At 45.3% G+C, this 22,687-nt stretch overlaps 1 protein-coding gene across 1 annotated transcript in view; it reads left to right on the forward strand.

The window, feature by feature from the left end:
- The window catches only part of LOC144752163 (V-set and immunoglobulin domain-containing protein 4-like), a 248,192-nt gene that overhangs the window by 168,889 nt on the left and 56,616 nt on the right, over positions 1–22,687 (forward strand). Inside the window, exons 5-6 of the mRNA XM_078640089.1 lie at positions 20,773–20,797; positions 20,828–20,856. Coding sequence (XP_078496215.1) covers positions 20,773–20,797; positions 20,828–20,856 — 54 coding nt within the window. The remainder of the gene's footprint in view (positions 1–20,772; positions 20,798–20,827; positions 20,857–22,687) is intronic.

The following is a 22,687-nucleotide window of genomic DNA, read 5'->3' on the forward strand; positions in this document are numbered from 1 at the left end:
ACCCACCCACCCTGGCTTTGAAGGAAGTCGGGGAAGGTGTTTTTGTTCTACGTTGACTGTATTGTGGTCCTGTTTGAAGTCTAAAAAAAAAAAAAAAGGATGTCACTTTAGGGCACTATAGGCAGACTCTTTTCGTTCTGTGTTGTTGGCGTGTTTTAAGGGATAGGATAATCTAGAGCGGATTCATCCTTTCTCTAGGGGGAGGGGTTGGGAGGGTAGGTGGGAAAGAAAAGGAAAGATGGAAATAATACTGCTGGTTATGGAAAACAAGTTATGGATTGTTGCGAAGAATAAAGCATTGGGGAAAGGAAATGTATACAATGGGAAAAAGGTTTTGGGGAAAATAGTACAAGGTATTGTTGGAAAAAGTTAATGTTGCGGGGTTTGTCTTTGGCTGTCCTAGTAATAAAAGTGACCTTTTATGCTAATAACAGAGTCGTGTGAGAGTCCTTATTTGCACGACACATTATACAGTGAAGAAAAAGGAGGCCTTAGAAAGGAAGGTATAGTCAATCAGTGGGACGAAATACAAGCTACATTTGAAACACATCTGCGTGAAAATCGGAATATGACACGCACACATACTGAGGTTTCCCTAAGCCAGGGCCAATGGAATTATGTGATTTTGCTGGAACAGTGTTATCCACATTATTATGGCTTAGCCGCATTTGCCATATGATTCATTATCTGCTGCATAATCTGCAGATTTTTAACACAAAAAAAATTGTTTCAATCTTGACGGAATCAAGAGTCACTAAAAAATCGCTGACGCTTGTTGCTGCACAGTAGAAAGCCCTTCACAAAGGCTGACTGGTTACAACTCTGTTGCTTATTGCTGTTACTAATGAGGTGAAACCTTTGCCCAGATGGTGTTAGCATGTGTAAAAATGCCTAAGTAATGAGGTAGTACTAGCAAAAAATGTGCTGCCTTATGCTGCAAAAATTGCTGTTTCTTTCCACATAATTTAGTCAACTCTGCTGCAAAGTTTGCTAATTTCGTTTTCCCCTTTTGCATACTTCCACTGGCCCTGCCCAAAGCCAATATAAAGCCCAAATATGTGGTAAAATAAAAAACAATAAAAATCAGAGTATGGCCCAACATACATTGCCCCATGAGTAGAGTAAATGTTGTGTAAATGTTGTACATATATGCCTTGACAATCAGATGACATGCAAAAACAGTCTATCCCTCCCTCAAAGACTCTCTGTACACTATCATATACGTGTTACGCCCCGGCTCGCTAAGGATCTGATGCATATATTTACCCTATATAAACAGCAATTTCTGACTTTCGACCCATATACAAATTTTTGGTCGAGTTTTTTGTAACCAGTTTCCTTTTTATTATGGTAAAGTAAATGACTACACCTGAACTAAATACAAAAAAATGCCAGGGTTTAATAAAATTGCTAATCATATTTATAACATTATTAAATATGAAAATTAATATTGGACAACTGTACTGTGTGACAATTGAATTGAGCTATGTATAAAATCATGAAAATCAAAAAAGACAGGTTGTAAAAAGTAATACAAGGAGGTGCGCACGGTTTAAAACAGCCCAGGTCCTCGCCTCATAAACAAGAATGTCATTTGCAACCTCAGTGTCATGATTAAAAAACAAGCATTCGCAAAGCCAATACTAATAACCCGAACTATTGGTTTAGCAATATTTTTAAATACATTTATCATTATCCATGAACAGTATACCTAAGGGTCATAGAGAGACAAGCCAAAGAGGCCCAAAAACTCTACAACTCTTAAGTCTAAAACCCTATCTCTGGGTGAACTTCATATATGGAGAATTTTTTCAAAGGTCCCTGTTGCTGGACCATGGAAAAACACTATGACTCACCACTCAACATTCTCCTGAGTTGGTGTGTCTGCTTCAATGGGCAATACCAGATTGAGCATGCAGATTAAGAAAGCCATTGAAAGAGCTTACGGGCGAGCTTTTCATGGACTCGCTTATTTAAAACATTTTTTTCTATTCTTAGCACCCAGCTATGCGGGAACAATTTACTAGAGGGATTCCGCTGAAATTATGGGGCAGAAGTGCACTAACATCCCCCATGGGGCACACTCTTCTGCAGCGGCAGCAACGGTCTACTCCTGGGGAAAAGCACGTGGAGTGGGGTTAGGTGCATGGAGTGGGGTTGGCCTTTGGTGCAGAGCCTCTCAGCCCGGCCATGGAGGATTTAGAAAGTGGCGCACTACAGCACCAGCACTTGCTAGTTCATTGAAGGGGGAAGAAAACAAATGCACCTCAATGGAGTGCTGAATGGAAAAGTGTCCCATTAATTGAACAGGGGAAGGATACAACTCATTCAATCAGAACACTGGAAGACCAAAATGCTCCTGGGTGGGGCAAACAGGGATGAAAGCCATTGAATCAGGAGCCTGGAAAGTGAGATAGAAAACAAAGCCATTCAATCACGAGCAAGCTGCTGACCCAAACTGCACTTTAAGTTTATGTAATGTATTGAAAACAATAAGTATGCCTACACACGATGTAGCCTATCAGAAAACATCCAACATGTATGCTTCTTGTAACCTTTCACATAAATAGTACCATACAAACCTAGCATCTAGCAAAGAATGTTAATTTCTCCTAAAAAATTTAAATGTCTGATTTACACTAGCATTATTGACAAAATGTTGAGGGACAGAATATTGAAAGTTAAGTATTTGTACTTTTTCTATACCGAATTCCACATCAATGTACCTTGGCAATATTGTCATGTCATTAAGGTATGTAGAAGTGGACTTAAGAATAGTAAATCTACACCTCCCTCTGTACACCAACCTGTTCACATTTTGTCCTTCTGCCATGATATTCGTGTACTCGATATTCAAGAGCACAGTTTTATCAAAAGACGGGGACACTCCAAAGTAATTAGTAACTATACTGGAGGAGGACCCTCAGTTTCTCCTCTGGCCCTCTGACTCCATCCTGGTCAATACCTACTTGTGAGTGCCCTCCCCCTTGGCTAACATAACTTAATGATCCTGCTAGTGAATAATCTTTCATCATTTGAACAGCAGCAGCAGATCCTCTGTAATGGAGGAGGAGCATCACCCCACTGCTCAGAGCCAGCAGATAAAAAATAAAATTATAATAATCATTTTATTATCATTTTATTTCTCACGGACTGAGCAGATGCTAGTTTAGGGTGGGGCCGGGCCATCTTTTATACATATGGACAGCAGCAGGGAGGAGTGGTCAGCACTTGTGTAAGTGCACATGTCAGTGTAGCCGACTGTCTTAGGCCGACCAAACTGACACGTGCAATTCTATTTCTCTAACCCAGCTGTGTTGCACAGCAGAGAGGAGAAAAGGCACAGGCTCTCTGTCCCTGAGCAAGAGTCAAATCAGCCCACTCAGGCCAATCCCGAAGCTTCTCTCATGCTTGAAAATAGCATGAGAGCAGCATCTGGATTGGGTGGGGAGTCTTTTAGCCTGTGCTCTGTGGCCCCTGGACTGCCGGGAGCAGAGCAGCACAGAGGCGGCTGGGAGCGTCAGTGGCAGGTACTGCCTCACCAGTTTTTATTGGCGGCGGCAACTACTGCATTTGAGTTTAAAGAATACACGCAAGTAAAATTAGACCAGCCACTAGTCTCTCCCAGCAGACGTATCAAGCAGTATGTTGGAATTGGCCCTTTTTGCAGGGTCATCACTGAACTTTTTGCCTTCCTCCTATATTTCTTCTGACCTGTTTTTGTTGGTTTTATGACTCTGGGCACTTTACCACTGCTGATCAGTGCTAAAATGCATATGCTCTCCCTACTGTAAATTGATGTATGGATTAGTGATTCCATGATTGGCTGATTTGGTTTATTTGTCAGACCCTAGTACAATGCACTGAGTGTACCCAGGGCTTGTAAACCAAATGCTGCTAGTGGGCATGCAACACTAGTTGTGCTTCCCACAGAGACAGCCTGTAAAAGTGTGTCTCAGGTCTGCCATTGCAGAGCCTGTGTGCAGTCTGGTATTGCCATGCTGACTGGGCATGTGCGCCCACTTTCCAGTCCCTAAACCTTCCCTTTTCTTCATATCAGACACCCCTTTGGTAGGCCCAAGGGCAGGGTGCATTGTAAGTATAAGGTAGGACATGTCCTGGTGTGTGTGGCATGTCCTAATAGTGAATTACAGTCATTTTCGTTTTTCACTATTGCAAGGCTACCTGTTATCCATAGGCCAGAATGGGCTGTTACAATTATTACATTTTATAATCCTAACTGACTCAGGGAACATGGTAGAAATTCGAGTTTAGTATGCCTGAACTCAGAATGATAAAACCCATCTTTTAGTAAAGTTGGTTGTAACATTCTGTGTTTGAAAATACCTCTTTTAGAAAGTAGGTATTTTCTTGTCTAACTATCCAGGTCTGCCTCTGCTATGTTGTGTATTCCTTGTCTGGAGTTTGAGTGACAGGGCTGGGGCATTCCAGGAGACAGGGTGAGTGCGCACAGTGGTGAATAGAGAGATCTGCATCTAGATGGGAGGGAGGAGTTGCACCTAGGACCTGAATAGGACAGTGCCTGCCCCCCACAGTGCTGGCTCCACCCCCTGTGGTGCGTCTGATGTCTCTGCCCCGCACAGTGAAAGAAGAGAAGGAATCATATCAACAAAATGATCCAGGACTCTGCTCTTCCTCCACAATGCTGGCTCCACCTCCTGTGGGGCGTCTGATGTTTCTGCTCTGCACTGTGAAAGGAAAGGAGTCGTGTAAACAGAGTGCTCCAGAACTGGTTTGGACTGGGCTAAGGCCCCTCTGCCCTCAGAGGACAAAGGATTTTGGGGTAAAAATATTGGGACTCTGATCCCAAGAAATTAGATCACTTTGTACTACAAGAAGAAACCTTTACTGAGGAGAGACTATTCCCAAGCTGAAGTGCTGCTTGGGGGATTGGCCTTCAGTGGTTGCCTTACTGCCAAAGGAAGGAGAAAGGAAGCTTGTGTACTTTGCTTTTAACTTGTGAAGGATCTCCAAGGGCTTGGAAAAGAGCTTGCCTCCTGCTGAAGTCTCAGGGACAACAGACTTCAACCCCCAGCTCCCCAGAGTTCTTTTGGAAGTGCCTGCTGCTGTTTTGGGCCTTCTGAGGAACTGCGTGTTGCAAGGAGCTGGAAGCGCGACTCAACGAGAAGAAGCTTGTCGCCGTCGCTGTGCCTGCCGTCGCAACTCCGACGGAGGGGTTCGCCGCTGGAACTGTCTCACTGCACCTCATCGGAGAGAAGCGTGCCGCAACGAAGAGGAAGCGTGTGAGCGTCGCTGCTACTGCTGTCGCAACTCCGAAGGAGGTTGTCGCTGCTGTAGTTGTCGCACTGCACCGCATCAGGAAAAGAATCTCGCAACAAGGTCGGAGTGTGTCGCCGTCCCTGTGCCTGCTGTCACAACTCTGAAGGAGGGTGTGGCCGCTGGAACTGTCGCATTGCACCGCATCGACCAAGAGCACCTCGCATCTCCGAGAAGTGCGCCGCCGTTGGAGCTGCTACCGTCGCATCTTGGATGTCGCCACTGTAGTTGTCGCATCCTGCGGAAGCTTCACGCATCGTGGGAGAAGAGCGTCGCCGCTGGAGCTGCTGCCGTCACATCTTGGATGTTGCCGCTGTAATCCACGCATCAGACCGAGAACTTCTCGCATCCCCGAGAAGCGTGCCACATCTGGAAGATCTTCACGTCTTTATTTCTTTGCACCTGAACTTTGCCGCATTCCCATCGCTGCGACATTGCTTGTTGTGGAAGTGCAGGTCCCTATTTGTCACAAGTACCTACCTGTGCCAACTAGAGACCCCTAAATCTAACATTGGTGGTCAGAGGAAGGGATTCTGGATTTGCATTTGTGACTCATGTACAGTGACTGGTGAACACTACTTAGTGAGTGCAGACCAAACGCAACCACATACTGTTTTTTTCTGTGTTATGGTGTCCTCTTGAAGGTATTTTTGATAACATGGCTCTGATTTGTTGTTGCAAAATGGAACTCGACTTCTGGCACATGCTTGTCTACACAATGAAGGAGCTACGTGTGTTTGCAAGGAAAGGGGGCTGCCTGTGAAGAGAAGGTCCAGGGAGGATCTAGAGACATCCCTATTTCAGTATGAGTTACCCAGCTGGAAGGCAACACCACAAGTTGAGTCAGAGAGGGAGACATTCCCTAAAAATGAGGGAGAAACAGAAAATGATAGCTGGCTTCTGGCTCATGAGCAGAGGATGAGAGAAGCGTGCCGCATCTGGAAGATCTTCACGTCTTTATTTCTTTGCACCTGAGCTTTGCAGCATTCCCATCGCTGCGACATTGCTTGTCGTGGAAGCGCAACGCAACCTAAGGTACATTAACGCAAAGTGTCGCATCTAAGAACTGAACTGAACTAAGCTTAAATCTACCATCTTAAAGTAATAGTATTGCGTATTTTTGTTGTTTATGGTCTTGTGGTAACTCTATATAAAGTATACTTATTTGTGATATAAAACCTGTGTGGTGTCCATTTGTAGTGTTGTCACTGGGTTACTGTATGTGGTCACAAATACTTAACTTACAACACCTCTGAGATAAAGTCTTGCTGCTCGTGCCAAGCTACCAAGGGGATGAGCAGGGGTTATTTTAGGAGAGTAATCCCCTTATCCTGACTAAAGGCGAAGGTCCCTATTTGTCACAAGTACCTACCTGTGCCAACTAGAGACCCCCAATCTAACATTGGTGGTCAGCGGAAGGGATTCTGGATTTGCATTTGTGGCTCATGTACAGTGACTTGTGAACACTACTTAGTGAGTGCAGACCAAAGGCAACCACATACTGTTTTTTCTGTTTTATGGTGTCCTCTTGAAGGTATTTTTGATACTATGGCTCTGGTTAGTTGTTGCAAAATGGAACTCGACTTCTGGCACACGTTTTTCTACACAATGAAGGAGCTACGTGTGTTTTGCAAAGAAAGGGGGCTGCCTGTGAAGAGAAGGTCCAGGGAGGATCTAGAGACACCCCTATTTCAGTATGAGTTACCCAGCTGGAAGGCAACACCACTAGTTAAGTCGGAGAAGGAGGAATTCCCTAAAAGTGAGGGAGAAACAGAAAAAGATAGCTGGCTTCTGGCTCATGAGCAGAGGATGAGAATTTGATGAAGAGCTGAGAGAGATTGATGAGGCTCAGAGGTCCTTAGCCCAAGAAGAAGACATTTGGGCAGCTCAGAAAGTGAGCTTGGCTGAGTGGTGTCCATTTGTAGTGTTGTCACTGGGTTACTGTATGTGGTCACAAATGCTTAACTCACAACGCCTCTAAGATAAAGTCTTGCTGCTCGTGCCAAGCTTCCAAGGGGGTGAGCAGGGGTTATTTTAGGAGTGTAATCCCCTTATCCTGACTAGAGGCGAGGGTCCCTATTTGTCACAAGTACCTATCTGTGCCAACTAGAGACCCCCAAATCTAACACAGTACAGCCAATTGGTACAGAAGCATCATTGAAGCCTATTATGCTTTATTTATGTGAGAGCTGTTTTTGTTTTTCTCACTTAATAGCATTAGAAACAGGGCTTAAGCTAACATAAACCTACGTTTACACTGTCCTCTGTCTTGAACGACTGTTGTATTATGTCACATGATGTCTAGTATTACTGTTTCTTGTTCCAAATAAAGAAGTGCAGGTTCAATTTAACATTTAACAACATTCCTAGAGACTTTTCCTTCAACCAGTTCTTCATCCTCCGAGTCCCTCGTACTTTCAATGTCTTCAGCTGCTTTTTTTAATTCCCTCTCCAAAGAGTCAGCTTTATCTGTAAAGAAGGTCGAGAAATCTTCACTATTTAGGCAATTACTGTTGATGGCTGGTGCTACTTTAGCAGATTTATTGGATTGTACTTTAAGAAGGTCAAAAAGTTTCCTGGGTCTATTTACTGCACTGTCCAGTTCTTTCCTGAAAAATACTTTTTTTGATTCAATAATGCTTTTATTGTATGCCTTCCTCGATTGTCATAGTAGGGTTAAGTGGAGTGCGGAAGGATGTTGTCGCCATTTGCGTTCTGATAGCTTTAAAGATCTTCTTTCTACATTAAGTGCATCGTTGAACCATGGGTTTTTGATTTTGTCAGTGACACTTTTCAGTTTTAGAGGGGCTATGTCCTCGAGAATACTTGACATTGTCTTGTTATAGTGCAAAGTGAGGTCATTGACGTCAACCATGCTTATGGGTACTTGTAAATCTAATGAACAGCGTGTGGCTATTTTTTCCATATTAGTTCCTCGAGTGTCCCTCATCCATTTTTTTGGTTTAGCAGCTTGTGAGGACGATTTGGTTTTCTTGACGGGTATTTCGAATGTAATTATATGGTGATCGGACCAGTCGCATGGTGTGATTACTATGTTCTCTATCGCTTTCTCTTTAGCTAGGATCCAGTCTAGGGTGGATCCTTTAGAATGGGTAGGGAGATTACATCCTTGGACCAACGATTGCTCTACCAAGTAGGTTTTAAGAATGTTAGTTTGACTATCTACCTGATCTTCCCAGTGGATATTAAAGTCTCCTAAGAAGATATTGTTCGATTGTGGGTTGGAGTTAGTGGTAATCATATCTATTAGCTCTTCTATGAATTTGGTCTTTGTACCTGGTGGGTGGTAATATTTTAAGTAAAATGTTTCCTCTTCCTTATTGGGACATGTCCTGAGAATTATGTACTTGTTTAGAATGTCCTTGTCAAAAGTCCTATAAAAGGATGTGCATTTCTCTGTACCCCGGAACCCCTATTCCCCACCCTTAGAAGATGAATCCATGCTAGATTTCATACACAAAAATACTGAGTTCATGAAACTTATGACACTCTGCTGCTAAACTTACTGATGGCATTCTTCATGTACCTTACCTGGTAATCCTTTATATAAAACTTCAAACTAGAACTGGTGTCTGTCATTCTTATTAGACTGTTACCAGTACTGATTACAAATTAATCATTGCATGTTCAATCGGGAAGCACCAAAGTCTGTATAGGGACTGCAGTACTCCTGGTCCTAGCTGCTGGCATGCTTTTGGCATGATCATTTAAGACCGGTTTAAACACCAACATATCTGGTTGCAGGGGTGATGGTTCCAATTGGAACAAACCAGTAATTGACAAAGCAATTGGCTATGGCACCAACCATTGTACCATCATGGTCCAGGTGGATTTCCCGGAGATTTAAATTGACCCATTCCCAACCTGATCCCGTTCCCGGAAAGGAGGTGCCTGAAGAAGAGCGATGTGAGTGCCACCAGGGATTGCATGCACGTGAAAAAGTAACAAGTTGTGGATCAGTGCATGTCGTGAGTAGTAGTAGGCGATTGTGGTGGAATGCAGTGGATGAATTTGAGAGTAATACGTGTGTGGCTTTGATATCTGTATCCTTAGGAGCAATAGTTATTGTATTCCTTATGTTGAACTTGCCTGGTAAGGTGAGGTGTGTTGTGAGGCACTATCATTTACACCAAAATAGGGAAGTAATCTTTTCTGGAAGTTTGAACTAATTTAACTGAAGGATGGTTCACTTCGTGGTGCACAAGAGTGAACGCACCGGGTACAGTGACTTTCGCAGGTCGAGGGCCCACTGTTGGATGAAAGTAGGAAGTATTCTTCTTATTGTAGAGTTTTCTCTATGGTGAACATTTTGTGAAAAGTGGTTCAGAAGAAGTCTGGCAGTAATGAGGCATTCGGTGCATCATCAAGATACCGAGCAGAGATTAGCTAGCGGATGCTGTAGCCATGCTGTGATAGAGTGACTGTTGACAGAGATGCGCTGGTTTTGGTTGACAGCTCATGAATCCATTAGCACGAAGAAAGTGAGTGTGAGAAAGTGCCATCTTTCTTGCATTGGTATGCCCCACTTTTTTTCTGAACTGCTGATGTGCTTTGAATGAGTTGCCCTCGGTTCCTGCCAACCAGGTACCCAGGGCCTGTGTTCCTCCCTAAAACTGTATTGAAACTAAAACCCAATTGGCATCTCTGGCCACCTATCAGCCCCTAGTAAATGGTATCCTAGGTACCCAGGGCAGGATGAACAGAGAAGACCCCTGAGGACTGCAGCACTTATTGTGCCACCCTCAGGGGCCCTGTACCCTGACATCCACACACTGCCTTTCCAGCCTGAGTTTCTAAGTACAGAACTAAACAAAGATTCGACATGGCACACATCCCTGTGTGCCATTCCCACAGAACCCACTGCCCTGGCATACTTCAGTCACCCCTCTAGCTGGGTGCCCTATGCCAGAGGTGTGGGCACAGGTGCATGAGCCCTGTGCCCCTACTGTACCCAGGGCTATTCCTGGGCACTGTGTGCAGTGATGCCGTTAAGAGTGTATGGTGCTGGGAGGTTGTCATTACGAACTCCACAGCACCATAATGGCTACACTGAAGACTGACAAGTTTGGTACTAAACTTCTCAGCACATTAAACCCGCACTGATGCCAGTGTGGGATTTAATGTAAAATGCACCAGAGGGCATCTTAGAGATGCCCCCTAAAAACCTAACCTACAATCCACGTCTGGGCTGAGTGGCTGCAGAGGCTGCCACACAGCAGACATGTTGCTGGACCCCTGGGTGGTGAGCCCCTCGCTCTCCTGGGCCTGCAACAATGCACATCCAGGGCAAGGGGCTAGGTCTCCTCCCCCAGGATGGGCAGTGGGAAGCTTCAAAGGCATGCCGCCTCTGTGAGCTTCTCCAGACCATTTGCTGTACCCAGCAACTGGCCCCCACCAGTCCTGACCCCCACTCTGGCAGGAAGACTTCCGGGAAAAACTACGTCAAGAAGAGGGGTGTGCCAGCCTGTGCCAACCCAACCCCTCAGATGGGGGAGACGAGCTGAAGCACAACCCCGGGCTCCGGCCATCTTGAAGATGGGGAGCCCTGCCCAATCACAGCTAGGCTCTTGCCCTCCTCCCACAGGAGAGGGGTAGGCTAGGGGGTGTACCCACCCCAGGACAGGGACCTATTGGTCCCTGCCCTTGCCCTACCTGTAACGCCTCTGAATTCAGTATTTAGGGGCTCCCTGAACCTTCCTTCCTCAGATCCCGATAGGAAAAGAAGAACAAAGATCAAGAAGAAAAAGACCCGCCGTGCAACAACTGACTTGGCCCCAGCCCTACCGGCCTGTCGACCCTGGAACCTGCTCCTGCTTAATCCCGGCGACTCCTGCAGACCGCAACTTTTGGACACCCAGAGGGAGGACCTGCCTGCCTTGACCCTCTCGAAGATTGGGACTCCCATCAGCAGAGGCTCTGCTGCAACCACACCCCTGGTGCCAACCAGGAAGCTCCGGACCTGCCCACTCTGCACCCGCCGAGTCCGGCCCGTGCCCAAGTGATCCAAGACCATGAAGACGTCCCCCCGGTGACTGGGACCCGAAGTCCAGTGCCCAAAGACCCTCCTCAACGACCCAGATGAGGCCTGCAGACTCAGAACCAGGGCCCCCCTCAACCGCGACCAGCCGAGGGTAAGCTTTTCCGACACCCAAAGACACCCCGGCGCCCTGCAATCCCCTGCGCCTTCCTTTGGGGTACCTACCTGTGCCCCAAGATCCCAATTTACCTCTCGAACTGGTGGTCGCCCCTGAAGAGTCTCCGTCCCCGAGCCTGCAGCCTTTGTTCACCTTTTACCTTTCCTATTGAATAACATTGAGCGCCCAACGGCTCAAAAGCACCCTGCACCCAGCCTCCTGAGTGCCTCTGGCCGTGCAATCTTTGCCCTATCCTGCTTCCCCATTTGCCCTGAGCAATTGACCAGGAGCCCAGCTCCCACAACAGCGTGGCCTGCTAGCCAGCAGCCACCAACCGGAGGCCCCCTGCCCCTCATTGGATAACATTGGGCGTAACTACCTTTGCACCCGACCGCCCTTGTGCCGCTGAGGGTGAACCAACTGTACCTATGTGACCCTGGGGGACCTCTGAGTCTATGCCCAGAACCTTAACTTCACCAGTCGAGTACTCACCTGGAAACCGATAACTCATTTACCTGCCATTGGATAACATTGACTGGGTTGACTCGAAAAATCTTGTCTACTTTTGAAAACGTAAAATATTCATATAAAATCCACCTATATCCGAAGTACTCACCTGTGCTCAGGAGAGAAGCCAGTACTTTACCTTGTAGCCCAGTACTGAACTGAAAAAGTAATCCTTACCGGGTTTACTAGTAACCTGTATTTTCTCCATAGGAATCCATTGTCTGCTTTTCTATGAAATTTCTTCTGTCTACTTTTGAAAACTTGAAATATTCTTTAAAAATCATACGAAATACTGAAAAGTAATTACTTACCTGTTTTAAGTTGAGACCCCAGTGCTGGACCTAGGAGCCCAGTACTGGATACAAAAGTAACGAGTTCATACTTTACCTGCAACCTGAATTTTCTCTCTCATTGGATAACATTGCCAGATTTTAATTGAAAAGTTTCTAAGTGTGAACTTTTAAAACAGCTTTATATTCCTGAAAAATCACTACAATAACTTAAACGATTTTACCAAAGGGGTTTTAGCTTAGACCCCAGGACTGAATCTAGGATCCAGTCCTGGAACTACCAAAGTAATCTACAAATTAATCAACTGTACTTATATGATGGCGTGGCTCGTGCCCGAGGAAGATGGCGCTTCCCCCGTGAGTCGCCTGAGGGAGCGGGGCAGCCCGAGGAATTTTCCTGCGCAACCTGAGTCATGTCTTGCGGTGGAATTAGCAAGTGATGGCCGGAACACCGGCGCTGCACAGTGAAAGAAATTTCGAGTCCTTTCCGACGTGTATTGCCCCTCTGCTGCTCATTGTGTTTGGAGCTGCTGTATTAGTAACCTTCACCTCCGCACTTCCCGCGTGCTGAAGGAATCTGCTTTTACCACAGGGTGTGCTTTTCAATGGCTGCACTGCTTCACTGCTGACAAGGAAACACACCAATGAAGACTGCCTTTTGAAAGCTGAGTAATGGAATGATTTTCGACTTCATTCTTACATGCAGTGACCCCTTTCTGCTCCTCATTACGCTCTGAACTGACACAACAGTAAATGTCCATTTTAAACTGCCTGCACTCTGAGGGAATTCCTTCACACCACTGCTGTGTTCTTTCAGAGACTGCTCTGATTTATTAATGACAGGAAGCTAAACTAATGAATGTTGGAATTAAAGAGCTAAGAAATAAAGGGATTTTTGGCCTTATTCTAACCTACAAAGACCCCTCTCTGTTTATTATTCAGCTTTGAAGGGGCATAGCAGCAATCATAGTTTCTGAGCTGCCAGTGCGTTGTGGAAACAGTCTACTTATTTACAACAAGGGGTGGTGATGGACAGAGTCTCTGAATTAAGCAGAGTACTCTCACCCAGTCAAGAGATCAGGGCTAGATCCAACACCGTTTTTTAGCTCATTGCACCATCCCAGTTTCAGAACCTGGCTGTATGCAAATTAGTCTGTCCCTGGCCCAGTGCATCATGGGAACAGGGCAGACCAGACTACAAAAGCCAATTCTTACACTGGGAAGGAAACAAGCTTCCGGGGACCGGTTTCTGGCATTTCAGCCGTCTTCGGCCCGGCTTGCCTGAATCCTGATGGTGCAATGAGCAAGGGACTCACATCTGAGTATACCCTTCCACGCTTAGGGTGGACAAAATTATTTACAACAAGGGGTGGTGATGGACAGAGTCTCTGAATTAAGCAGAGTACTCTCACCCAGTCAAGAGATCAGGGCTAGATCCAACACCGTTTTTTAGCTCATTGCACCATCCCAGTTTCAGAACCTGGCTGTATGCAAATTAGTCTGTCCCTGGCCCAGTGCATCATGGGAACAGGGCAGACCAGACTACAAAAGCCAATTCTTACACTGGGAAGGAAACAAGCTTCCGGGGACCGGTTTCTGGCATTTCAGCCGTCTTCGGCCCGGCTTGCCTGAATCCTGATGGTGCAATGAGCAAGGGACTCACATCTGAGTATACCCTTCCACGCTTAGGGTGGACAAAATTATTTACAACAAGGGGTGGTGATGGACAGAGTCTCTGAATTAAGCAAAGTACTCTCACCCAGTCAAGAGATCAGGGCTAGATCCAACACCGTTTTTTAGCTCATTGCACCATCCCAGTTTCAGAACCTAGCTGTATGCAAGTTAGTCTGTCCCTGGCCCAGTGCATCATGGGACCAGGGCAGACCAGACTACAACAGCCAATTCTTACACTGGGAAGGAAACAAGCTTCCGGGGACCGGTTTCTGGCATTTCAGCCGTCTTCGGCCCGGCTTGCCTGAATCCTGATGGTGCAATGAGCAAAGGACTCACATCTGAGTATATCCTTCCACGCTTAGGGTGGACAAAATTATTTACAACAAGGGGTGGTGATGGACAGAGTCTCTGAATTAAGCAGAGTACTCTCACCCAGTCAAGAGATCAGGGCTAGATCCAACACCGTTTTTTAGCTCATTGCACCATCCCAGTTTCAGAACCTGGCTGTATGCAAATTAGTCTGTCCCTGGCCCAGTGCATCATGGGAACAGGGCAGACCAGACTACAAAAGCCAATTTTTACATTGGGAAGGAAACAAGCTTCCGGGGACCGGTTTCTGGCATTTCAGCCGTCTTCGGCCCGGCTTGCCTGAATCCTGATGGTGCAATGAGCAAGGGACTCACATCTGAGTATACCCTTCCACGCTTAGGGTGGACAAAATTATTTACAACAAGGGGTGGTGATGGACAGAGTCTCTGAATTAAGCAGAGTACTCTCACCCAGTCAAGAGATCAGGGCTAGATCCAACACTGTTTTTTAGCTCATTGCACCATCCCAGTTTCAGAACCTAGCTGTATGAAAATTAGTCTGTCCCTGGCCCAGTGCATCATGGGAACAGGGCAGACCAGACTACAAAAGCCAATTCTTACACTGGGAAAGAAACAAGCTTCCGGGGACCGGTTTCTGGCATTTCAGCCGTCTTTGGCCCGGCTTGCCTGAATCCTGATGGTGCAATGAGCAAGGGACTCACATCTGAGTATACCCTTCCACGCTTAGGGTGGACAAAATTATTTACAACAAGGGGTATACTCAGACATGAGTCCCTTGCTCACTGCTCCATCAGGAATCAAGCAAGCCGGGCCGACGAGGCTGAAATGCCAGAAACCGGTCCCCGGTAGCTTGTCTCCTTTCTGGTGAAGAATTGGTTTGGTAGTTTGGTTTGCCCTGTTCCCATGATGCACTGGGCCAGGGACAGACTAATTTGCATATAGCCAGGTTCTGAGCTGGGATGGGGCAGTGAGCTAAATAACGGTGATGGATCAAGCCCTGATCTTTGGACTGGGTAAGAGTGGTCTGCTTAATTCAGACACTCTGTTCATCACCACCCCCTTTTCTGAATCGTTTTTGGCCACTATAGGTGTGGCAGGGTATACTCAGACATGAGTCCCTTGCTCACTGCTCCATCAGGATTCAAGCAAGCCGGGCCGACGAGGCTGAAATGCCAGAAACCGGTCCCCGGTAGCTTGTCTCCTCTCTGGTGAAGAATTGGCTTGGTAGTTTGGTCTGCCCTGTTCCCATGATGCACTGGGCCAGGGACAGACTAATTTGCATATAGCCAGGTTCTGAGCTGGGATGGGGCAGTGAGCTAAATAACGGTGATGGATCAAGCCCTGATCTTTGGACTGGGTAAGTGTGGTCTGCTTAATTCAGACACTCTGTTCATCACCACCCCCTTTTCTGAATCGTTTTTGGCCACTATAGGTGTGGCAGGGTATACTCAGACATGAGTCCCTTGCTCACTGCTCCATCAGGATTCAAGCAAGCTGGGGCGACGAGGCTGAAATGCCAGAAACCGGTCCCCGGTAGCTTGTCTCCTTTCTGGTGAAGAATTGGCTTGGTAGTTTGGTTTGCCCTGTTCCCATGATGCACTGGGCCAGGGACAGACTAATTTGCATATAGCCAGGTTCTGAGCTGGGATGGGGCAGTGAGCTAAATAACGGTGATGGATCAAGCCCTGATCTTTGGACTGGGTAAGAGTGGTCTGCTTAATTCAGACACTCTGTTCATCACCACCCCCTTTTCTGAATCGTTTTTGGCCACTATAGGTGTGGCAGGGTATACTCAGACATGAGTCCCTTGCTCACTGCTCCATCAGGATTCAAGCAAGCCGGGCCGACGAGGCTGAAATGTCAGAAACCGGTCCCCGGTAGCTTGTCTCCTCTCTGGTGAAGAATTGGCTTGGTAGTTTGGTCTGCCCTGTTCCCATGATGCACTGGGCCAGGGACAGACTAATTTGCATATAGCCAGGTTCTGAGCTGGGATGGGGCAGTGATCTAAATAACGGTGATGGATCAAGCCCTGATCTTTGGACTGGGTAAGAGTGGTCTGCTTAATTCAGACACTCTGTTCATCACCACCCCCTTTTCTGAATCGTTTTTGGCCACTATAGGTGTGGCATGGTATACTCAGACATGAGTCCCTTACTCACTGCTCCATCAGGATTCAAGCAATCCGGGCCGACGAGGCTGAAATGCCAGAAACCGGTCCCCGGTAGCTTGTCTCCTTTCTGGTGAAGAATTGGCTTGGTAGTTTGGTTTGCCCTGTTCCCATGATGCACTGGGCCAGGGACAGACTAATTTGCATATAGCCAGGTTCTGAGCTGGGATGGGGCAGTGAGCTAAATAACGGTGATGGATCAAGCCCTGATCTTTGGACTGGGTAAGAGTGGTCTGCTTAATTCAGACACTCTGTTCATCACCACCCCCTTTTCTGAATCGCTTTTGGCCACTATAGGTGTGGCAGGGTATACTCAGACATGAATCCCTTGCTCACTGCTCCATCAGGATTCAAGCAAGCCGGGCCGACGAGGCTGAAATGCCAGAAACCGGTCCCCGGTAGCTTGTCTCCTCTCTGGTGAAGAATTGGCTTGGTAGTTTGGTCTGCCCTGTTCCCATGATGCACTGGGCCAGGGACAGACTAATTTGCATATAGCCAGGTTCTGAGCTGGGATGGGGCAGTGAGCTAAATAACGGTGATGGATCAAGCCCTGATCTTTGGACTGGGTAAGAGTGGTCTGCTTAATTCAGACACTCTGTTCATCACCACCCCCTTTTCTGAATCGTTTTTGGCCACTATAGGTGTGGCAGGGTATACTCAGACATGAGTCCCTTGCTCACTGCTCCATCAGGATTCAAGCAAGCCGGGCCGACGAGGCTGAAATGCCAGAAACTGGTCCCCGGTAGCTTGTCTCCTTTCTGGTGAAGAATTGGCTTGGTAGTTTGGTTTGCCCTGTTCCCATGATGCACTGGGCCAGGGACAGACTAATTTGCATATAGCCAGGTTCTGAGCTGGGATGGGGCAGTGAGCTAAATAACGGTGATGGATCAAGCCCTGATCTTTGGACTGGGTAAGAGTGGTCTGCTTAATTCAGACACTCTGTTCATCACCACCCCCTTTTCTGAATCGTTTTTGGCCACTATAGGTGTGGCAGGGTATACTCAGACATGAGTCCCTTGCTCACTGCTCCATCAGGATTCAAGCAAGCCGGGCCGACGAGGCTGAAATGCCAGAAACCGGTCCCCGGTAGCTTGTCTCCTCTCTGGTGAAGAATTGGCTTGGTAGTTTGGTCTGCCCTGTTCCCATGATGCACTGGGCCAGGGACAGACTAATTTGCATATAGCCAGGTTCTGAGCTGGGATGGGGCAGTGAGCTAAATAACGGTGATGGATCAAGCCCTGATCTTTGGACTGGGTAAGAGTGGTCTGCTTAATTCAGACACTCTGTTCATCACCACCCCCTTTTCTGAATCGTTTTTGGCCACTATAGGTGTGGCAGGGTATACTCAGACATGAGTCCCTTGCTCACTGCTCCATCAGGATTCAAGCAAGCCGGGCCGACGAGGCTGAAATGCCAGAAACCGGTCCCCGGTAGCTTGTCTCCTTTCTGGTGAAGAATTGGCTTGGTAGTTTGGTTTGCCCTGTTCCCATGATGCACTGGGCCAGGGACAGACTAATTTGCATATAGCCAGGTTCTGAGCTGGGATGGGGCAGTGAGCTAAATAACGGTGATGGATCAAGCCCTGATCTTTGGACTGGGTAAGAGTGGTCTGCTTAATTCAGACACTCTGTTCATCACCACCCCCTTTTCTGAATCGTTTTTGGCCACTATAGGTGTGGCAGGGTATACTCAGACATGAGTCCCTTGCTCACTGCTCCATCAGGATTCAAGCAAGCCGGGCCGACGAGGCTGAAATGCCAGAAACCGGTCCCCGGTAGCTTGTCTCCTCTCTGGTGAAGAATTGGCTTGGTAGTTTGGTCTGCCCTGTTCCCATGATGCACTGGGCCAGGGACAGACTAATTTGCATATAGCCAGGTTCTGAGCTGGGATGGGGCAGTGAGCTAAATAACGGTGATGGATCAAGCCCTGATCTTTGGACTGGGTAAGAGTGGTCTGCTTAATTCAGACACTCTGTTCATCACCACCCCCTTTTTTGAATCGTTTTTGGCCACTATAGGTGTGGCAGGGTATACTCAGACATGAGTCCCTTGCTCACTGCTCCATCAGGATTCAAGCAAGCCGGGCCGACGAGGCTGAAATGCCAGAAACTGGTCCCCGGTAGCTTGTCTCCTTTCTGGTGAAGAATTGGCTTGGTAGTTTGGTCTGCCCTGTTCCCATGATGCACTGGGCCAGGGACAGACTAATTTGCATATAGCCAGGTTCTGAGCTGGGATGGGGCAGTGAGCTAAATAACGTTGATGGATAAAGCCCTGATCTTTGGACTGGGTAAGAGTGGTCTGCTTAATTCAGACACTCTGTTCATCACCACCCCCTTTTCTAAATCGTGGAAACAGTCTACATCACTCAGTTGATTTCTTCAGAGCCTATATTGTTCTATTGATGTGCCTCATAGTTAATTATTTTAGAATGATGCAGTTTTCTTCAACAAGACTCTTATTGCAGATTTTCTTTCTTTTTGCCTGACTCATAAAACATTGCTTGTCTTAGGATAAAAACAGACGTTACTCTTCCCTCTTGTTTCCTTTTGCTGTCCTTTTGCTGCTCTATGTTTACCATTTAGGCTCTAGGATATGATATTTAAACTCAACATACTATGCTATTTGTTTAGAAGTGTGTATGTTAAGAAGTGAGGTGAAATATATCAAATGACTTTTAGACATAAGAAATGACTTATCTCTCACACATTTATTACACCTCTCATTAAACCTAAGGTCACCAACTTCATATTTTTCATCGCGCCCATAGGCTCCTCTATGTTATAACAACCTGTCACATGCTAATTGCACACACAGAGTCTGTAATGTTAAATACATGTACCAAACAGTTATTTATTTAAAATGAGTGCCTTGGTTATAGCATTAAGTTTAGCATTTTGAATTGCTCAATATGCTGTGAACGTGCTTTTGTAACGAATTGTGGTGACTTACATTTCACACATTTTCCTCTCATTAAGTCTAAGGTTCCCACTTTTATACCTTATTTTATGCTTATTGGTAATTGTATGTTATAATACTCCGTTACATGCCAAATGCACACCACTTCCTCTGCAGTGTATTTTTTTTTATTATTATTAAGTGGAACTGCGCACTTAGGTTGTTGCTTGCAGTTTTATATAACCACCTCTTACATATAGACTTATACTCTTCCTAGTGTATGGGCAGGTTAAAAAGAGTAAACCCTCTGCAAGTATCCTCACACCGTAGTTTCATTGTTCGTTCAAAGCCAAGGGCGAACCGCATTCAAATGGAGGACTCCCAAGCATCAATATCTAAACCAGCTGTTTCTTTGGTTATGGCTAATGGCTCATCTTCTCTCAATAAAGTATCAACTAAACGTCTCAAAAAGGATCCTCCTTCTCCACCGAAGCAATCTTCGTCTGTTTCCATGGATCTTCTTTTGGAGGAAATCCGAGCCCTGCGTCCATTTGTTGAAGAGACAAATTCCAAGATACAAATCTTAACAGACAGATGGGAAAAGTTGGAAGAAAGAGTCCTTAAGGTCGAACATAGTGATGAAACTCTTAATGCATCCTACAACAAAGTAGACGTTCTTCATTCCCAAATCACATCTTTGCAAAAACAGGTTGAAAACCTTGAAAACAGAAATAGATGCAACAACCTCCGCATTTATGGCCTATCAGATTACGTGGAGGGGTCGGATCCTATCTCCTTTTTTCAAAACTTCTTGCTGTCGACACTGAATCTGCCGAAGGACACCACTCTGAATATACAACGCGCACATAGATTGGGCCCACTGCATTCAACATCCTCAAGTACGAAAAGACCGAGGGGAGTCATTTTGTATTTTCTTGAGTATACGGATCTCCTCAAAGTGCTATCAGCAGTTAGGCTCCTGAAGCGTATTTCATTCTCTGGTCACCAATTGTTTTTTTCCACAGGTTTATGCCAAATCCCCAGCAGATAGACGAAAATAATTCCTTGCTAAGCGTCCAGCACTATGTTCTATTGGAGCACGATTCCGGCTTTTCCATCCCTGTTTGTTCAAAGTTACTTTCAATAACAACACCATGACCTATGAGGATCCAACAATGTTGAAGAGCTTTCTCAATTCACATTGCCCAGAAAAGATAGACATCTCCAACACACGCTTTAAATAGCTCCTCCTCCGTCAAATACTGGAATAGGGCTTAATTTTTCAACATGTTGTTTTACTTACAGGATTCTAGAATAGATTCTGTCATGGCTTATGGTTTTTTAGCTCACATTATTCTCTTCATTTCAGGACTATGACCTCATTTGTCTGATATCATAATATGTTACAACATATTCCATCCTGTCTGTAATAACCATTTTTTGTTTCTTTTTACACAGGACTCAAACTCATGTGCTTGACCTATTAGTCTTGAATGTTGTTTACATCCCGAAGTCTGCCCCGTCTTACCTCATGGAGTCCGGGTACGTCATCATTCCATGTGGTCTACCCCCCTCCCCATCCTTCCATTGTATTGACTTTATGTGGATATGATCTTTTTTCTTATATTCTTCTTTACAGCTCTCACCCCTTCTCCTTTACTCCTTCTTCTTTCTTTTTATCATACATGTTTCTATCATTCGCATCTTTCTCTAATCTGGCTTATTCCTTTTCTTCATCTTTCTTACCTTCTCAGCTTCTCTAAATTGGTTTTAACTTTCAATATCTTCGTACCTAATATAAAGTTTACGTCAATGTTCTTTATAGCTCTCATTGTTGAATTTGTCACAAGTACTATTGTTCACAGTATACAGGACTTTATTGGTTCACTTATGTTCTTACTCTTTCTTCTTGCATTGATTTTCACATTCAATATCTTCGTACATGATATACATTTTCTTCAAATCCTTAATTTTCTGATTATTGCTGATTTGTTTGGAAAACATACTGTTTACAATATATATAGTGTTATTGCTTCACTTGTGTCTTTATTACTTCTAACTGACACATGTTCTTAAAACTGATCTCATGGAATGTCAGAGGCTTGAATTCCCCTATTAAAGTTAGATGCTAATATTGCATTATTGCAAGAAACTCACCTCACTGAAAGCGAGTCATTAAAGCTCAAAAGAAATTGGGTTGGTGAGGTGTTTTTCTCCCAAAAGTAGCAGCTGTACCTAGTTGGGTAATGCTGTCCCCCTGGGCACCGATGTGTGCTGAGCTACCAGCTCTGAGTTCAATACAAATGTTTAATTCAAATGAATGAAAACGTGATGCTGGTTCAAAGTAAATTAGTTAATCCATTTTTTCATTTTATTTCTCTGTAATCCAATGCATTTCGGCAGTAATATCTGCCTTCATCAGGGAAACAATGTATCTAAAATATTCAAAAGAAATTTAAATCAAATTAGCATCCGTAATTTCATAGAATTCATCACAAGTACTTTTTTCCAATACTTGACTATAATATCCTAAACTTCTCTAGTGCGCGTTACTAAATAATTGTCCACTTGCAATGAAGCTCCTGATAAATGTTTAAACTAACAACAAACTTGTTTTGCGCAGGCATGGTACTATGAGTCTGTTTCATGTGTGCTTTTCGGTCCGTTTAAACGACCGCATTGCCCAAATTTATGGAGGTTTTTTTCTCGCCATTAGATGGTAAAAGAAACGGGGTTATAACTCTGTCACAAAGCATTGAAAGCCCAGCTTGTGTCTCAAGAGGTTGACACCGAAGGTAGATGGGTTTTCACAAATCTCTTGTTAGGAAAGACCTCATTATCCTTACTTAACCTTTATGCCCCTACTAATGGTGATGCAAGCTTTTGGACACACATTTCTCAACTATTACTCAAATATCCGTCAGACAACGTCATCCTTGCAGGCGACTGCAATCAAGTGATGGATCCGTTTATTGACAGGAACTCTAGTTCCCACTTTAACTCAAATGCAGCGCACAAAGCTTTCATCCAAACTATTAAACAAAGAAATTTATTAGACTCATGGTGCCTTTGCAACCCATCCTTAAGAGAATATTCCTTTTTCTCCCATCCACATCAAACACAATCCCGAATTGGCCACATTTTTATTTCACAAAACGTTTCCCAATCTTTACGCTCTGCCGATATAGGACCCATACTTATCTCAGATCATGCCCCTGTTTCGTTTCAACTAGATCTTTTGAGCCACTCCACCTCAACAAAAAAATGGCGTTTTAATAACTCTTTACTTATTGACCCCAAATTTAATTAATCTTTCGTTTCCTTCTCTCAAGATTTTTTCTCTACCAATCTAACGGAGGATCTCTCCTTTCAC

This window comes from Lissotriton helveticus, chromosome 4_2 (assembly GCF_964261635.1).
Source record: "Lissotriton helveticus chromosome 4_2, aLisHel1.1, whole genome shotgun sequence".
In the NCBI taxonomy this organism is placed as follows: Eukaryota; Metazoa; Chordata; class Amphibia; order Caudata; family Salamandridae; genus Lissotriton; species Lissotriton helveticus.